The sequence below is a fragment of the Cicer arietinum genome, chromosome 5 (assembly GCF_000331145.2).
Source record: "Cicer arietinum cultivar CDC Frontier isolate Library 1 chromosome 5, Cicar.CDCFrontier_v2.0, whole genome shotgun sequence".
In the NCBI taxonomy this organism is placed as follows: Eukaryota; Viridiplantae; Streptophyta; class Magnoliopsida; order Fabales; family Fabaceae; genus Cicer; species Cicer arietinum.
Genome location: NC_021164.2, coordinates 2,131,988 through 2,136,061, shown reverse-complemented (window position 1 = coordinate 2,136,061; position 4,074 = coordinate 2,131,988). Strand labels below are relative to the sequence as shown.

Below are 4,074 nucleotides of genomic sequence, written 5' to 3'. Positions count from 1 at the left end.
CATAGTTAGTGATAAGTGGACATGTGAGTTGACCGAGGTGAGACAAGGGGTTGCAGGGTGCAAAGCCCTTGCTATGTATAGTTCATGGATAATCTTGTAAACTGGACTGAAATATTCAAATACAAATTGTACATTGTAAATCCTAAGCTTGAATCATAATACAAAGGTAATGCAACCGCTATGCAGTCGGCGACCTAAATACAATTGGCCGAACTCTGTGATTACATCCCGAACAGCTGCAATATTTATACAACTAATTGTTCAGTTATATGTACACAAATAAGCACATGAGTAATCATGACTTTTCTCAGAAGTATTAACTATGCATTTGGACGATGATAAGAATTTTGACAAAAAGGTCGAGTTGAGACGAGCACTTATTCTCTAATTAAGATAAATTTATTGTTAATATTCATCATTCTTGTTGGATATGACTCATAGTTAGTGATAAATGCGTAGGTCTCTCGAGCTAGAGTATTTAAACACAAGTTGCAAATTGGATCGCAGTATTTAAACACAAGTTGTATACTGTAAACCTGCAGCTTGAATCATAAAAGAAAGGTACTGCGACCGCTCTGCAATCGAAGACGTAGTCACAACTGACTAAACTCCGATCAAATCTCGTGTGTTCTCTGTTTGCGTTTTTCGTATCTGTTTTCTTTTGAACTGGGGTTGTTGTTCTAACAACTGCATTTAACTTCTAAAGCTATGTAATCATGATTTTCATATGCTAATAAATTTTAAATTGAACTTTTAACCCTTCTGTCCAGATAAGCATAGAGGTATCTGGAAACAGAACACAGAGGACCTTTGATGATGTGTTTCAGAAAATGGTTAAAGCTGCACAACCGATTCCAGGATTTCGTAGAGTAAAAGGAGGTGAAGTATTTCTGTGGATTGTTTTTTTGGACCAATAGAAAATGATAATAACAGATCCAAAAACATCAGTAATAATGATACTAATAATTAGCATAATGTCGATGAAAATCCTCCAAAAGCTTTTCTTTCTAACTTTACTTTTTTTTTCCTCCTTATATCAAAAGATATTGACATTTTTCATGTGCTTGTTGATCAATTGCTGCTAAAATATTGATGACAACCAGGAAAAACGCCAGATGTAAGTTTTCTTTCTTTAATGCTTGTGCAGATGTTAATTATTTTATCGCATAGCTATAAGACCGACGATGTTGTATAGGCCAAAATGTTGGGTGGTAAAAAACCAACACGGGGATAAAATAAGTGTAGCGAAGATGAGAATACTATGTTGGATGAATGAAAAGACTAAGCGAGATAGGATAAGGAGTGACAACATTAGAGAGTGAGTTGAGGTAGCACCTATCGTAGAAAAGATGGTGAAAACTAGGCTTAGGTGGTTTGAGCATTTAGAGAGGAGACTTGCAGATTCTGTAGTAAGGAAAGTAGATCAAATCTCTAGAGGTAGAGGAAGACTTAGAAAAACTATAAGAGAAATTGTTAAGATAAACCTAGAGAATAATGAGTTGTTAAGATAAACCTACAGAAGATTATGGCTTTGATACATGTAGCCGATCTTACTAAACATTAGACGTGTCCATAAATAAAATTCTGGAACCAGAGATTTTGATCCATGTTAGGACACGATTTTTCTTGCATTGAAGATGGTGTTTGAGAAAGAGGACAAATAGTACATACTAGTATCGAGCAACTATTGTGATTAATACACAGTTTTATTGAATATGTGCAAATTCTGCTGCAGAAGTGTTTGATATAAAGGAGATTAATTAATTTTTATGGTTGTTTACATATCATGTTTAACAGATACCAAAAGACATTTTATTAGAGGTGCTTGGACCTTCCAATGTTTTTAAGCCAGTTATCAAGGAAATAATCAACTCAACTGTAGCTGAGTATGTGGAGAAGGTAATTTTTTTCTTTCTATTTGCTAATTATTATATTTCCTAATTTTGTTGCTTCCAGTAATTACATAAATATGTTTTAATTTATTTAGTGTCTCATGCCTATACTACTACTATTAATAAAACCGTTTTTATTATTACTTATGGTAAAATGCTAGAACTAGAACACTTTCTACTTTACATCATTTTGGAGTAGGCATCTTCAAGCCTTTTTAGGTAGCCTTTGACATTTTAGATTGAAGGCGTGACCAGTTCCGACACGTGTCGGAGTTGGACACTGAGACGCACTGCACATATGATTATATTCAATTGTTTCTATTTTCTTAAATTATATTGGTATCGGCATGTCAGTATCGTGTTTGTCTCAGTGCTTCGTCGAGTAGAACATTCTAGTGTCTAAAGTGAATCCAAAATATAACAGTTTTTTTATGTTGCACAATTTAATGTTCTGTTATGTTCTTTTTTTTATATATGCACTAAATATAAAACAAAAATATATATATCCCACCTACCAAATGGAGTGTAAGATACACATTCAACATTTACCCATCACCAGTATTGGTTTATATCCTTTTGGTTTAAAAGTAGAGTTAATAACATACATATCTATAAGAAAGTGTTAGGAACTCAAGAATTGGATTCCTTGATTTAAAGGAAGAACACTAATATTTAGAAAGAAAAGAAAAGAAATAATAAGAACCTCTCTAAAGAAAATGATACACAAGAGCAGATACGCTCCTACAATAGTTTACACCACTCAATTTCTAAAGTTGATAAAAAGCTCCTTTGCATAACTCTGCAGTGTTTGGTTTGACATTATACTACTCGACTAAAATTACACTGTTGTGATTTTTAAATTTGAAATTTGTTAACTATAGGCCATGTGCTTATTCAAGTATTCTTGTTTCCATTAGATCAGTGTTGTCAAATAGCGCTTATAGCAATGTTATAGCATTGGAATTTGCACAAATCACTATTGTTCTGCTATATGTCATTTAGTTATGAACTGTTGTCGGCTATAGCAGTGCTATAACTCTGTAGTGTGACAAAATTTGAACAAATTGCAATTTTCACGATCTGAGATCGACAACATTGCGTTAGAATTTGCTTTCTCCGTTAATATGGATATTTGTTGGAAAAATTCATTGCAGGAGAGTTTGAAAGTCAGCAATGACTTGAGAGTCGAACAAAACTTTGACGATCTTGAAACTACATTTGAGGCAGGAGAAAAGTTTAACTTCGATGCTGTACTTCAGCTTCAAAAGTAGAATTAACATGCATTTATTTGTTAGAATCTTATTCTGAGTTTTCACCGGTTGAATGAGTAAATATTTGATGCCATCTAAAACATTGTTTCCACTAATGCATGGGAAAATTTAGGACCTCCCTTTCCTGATTCATGCTGTTGGAAATCATGGTTAACATTGATTGTGTTTGATAAATAGGCACATAAGGATTGGATAACTTATTATATTAAGCTTCATTAACTATGATTTCGATTACTCAAGATTGAGCAATTCATTAACTATTTACTGAGTTTTGTTAATGGACAAATTGAGTAACAATATATAAAAATTGTCGATTCTTGTGAAAGGATTCACTCTGTTGAATAGATTGTGAATGTGATCAAGAAATATATGGTTGTTGTTGAATGTTTATTGTGACGAAGAATGCCAACAACATACTGTCAATAGATACCTTTGAACACAATCCTTCATATTACTTGAAATCTAAATAGGATATAATAAATTATTTGTGTAAATTTTATGAATTTCAATCCATAGAAAAAGTTTGGAATCCACCTTTATCTCACTGCCAATCTCTCAATCTCTCCTAAATTGAGTAAAAGATTGAAGAGGCCGACTAACTTTTTTTCCAACCAATGATTTTTTTTTTTAATAATTGGCAACTAATTTTTTTTAAATTGCAAACTCATTTTTTTGATTTTTTTAATATTGTTAATTCATTTTTTTTTCAAATTTTAACTCTATTTATTATTAATTAAAATACTCACTAAATAGTGTGTCAGAATTACCACATTGTGAAACTTGAGGTCAAAAGTGTATTTTTACATTTATAAAATTATTCTAATTCTTTGTACTTGTTTAGAAAGATAAAAATACACTTTTGATTCTACCTATATAAAATTATTATGATTTTTTATACTTTTTGAAAAGTC

The 4,074-nt window shown here is 31.9% G+C and overlaps 1 protein-coding gene across 1 annotated transcript in view; it reads left to right on the top strand.

Moving 5' to 3' along the window:
- LOC101509192 (uncharacterized) overlaps positions 1 to 3,402 on the top strand; it is a 5,182-nt gene extending 1,780 nt beyond the window's left edge. The window contains exons 5-8 of the mRNA XM_004499614.4: positions 771 to 879; positions 1,104 to 1,117; positions 1,798 to 1,899; positions 3,047 to 3,402. Of these exons, the coding sequence (XP_004499671.1) occupies positions 771 to 879; positions 1,104 to 1,117; positions 1,798 to 1,899; positions 3,047 to 3,163 (342 nt within the window). The 3' untranslated portion in view covers positions 3,164 to 3,402. The remainder of the gene's footprint in view (positions 1 to 770; positions 880 to 1,103; positions 1,118 to 1,797; positions 1,900 to 3,046) is intronic.
- The last annotated feature ends 672 nt before the right edge of the window (positions 3,403 to 4,074 follow it).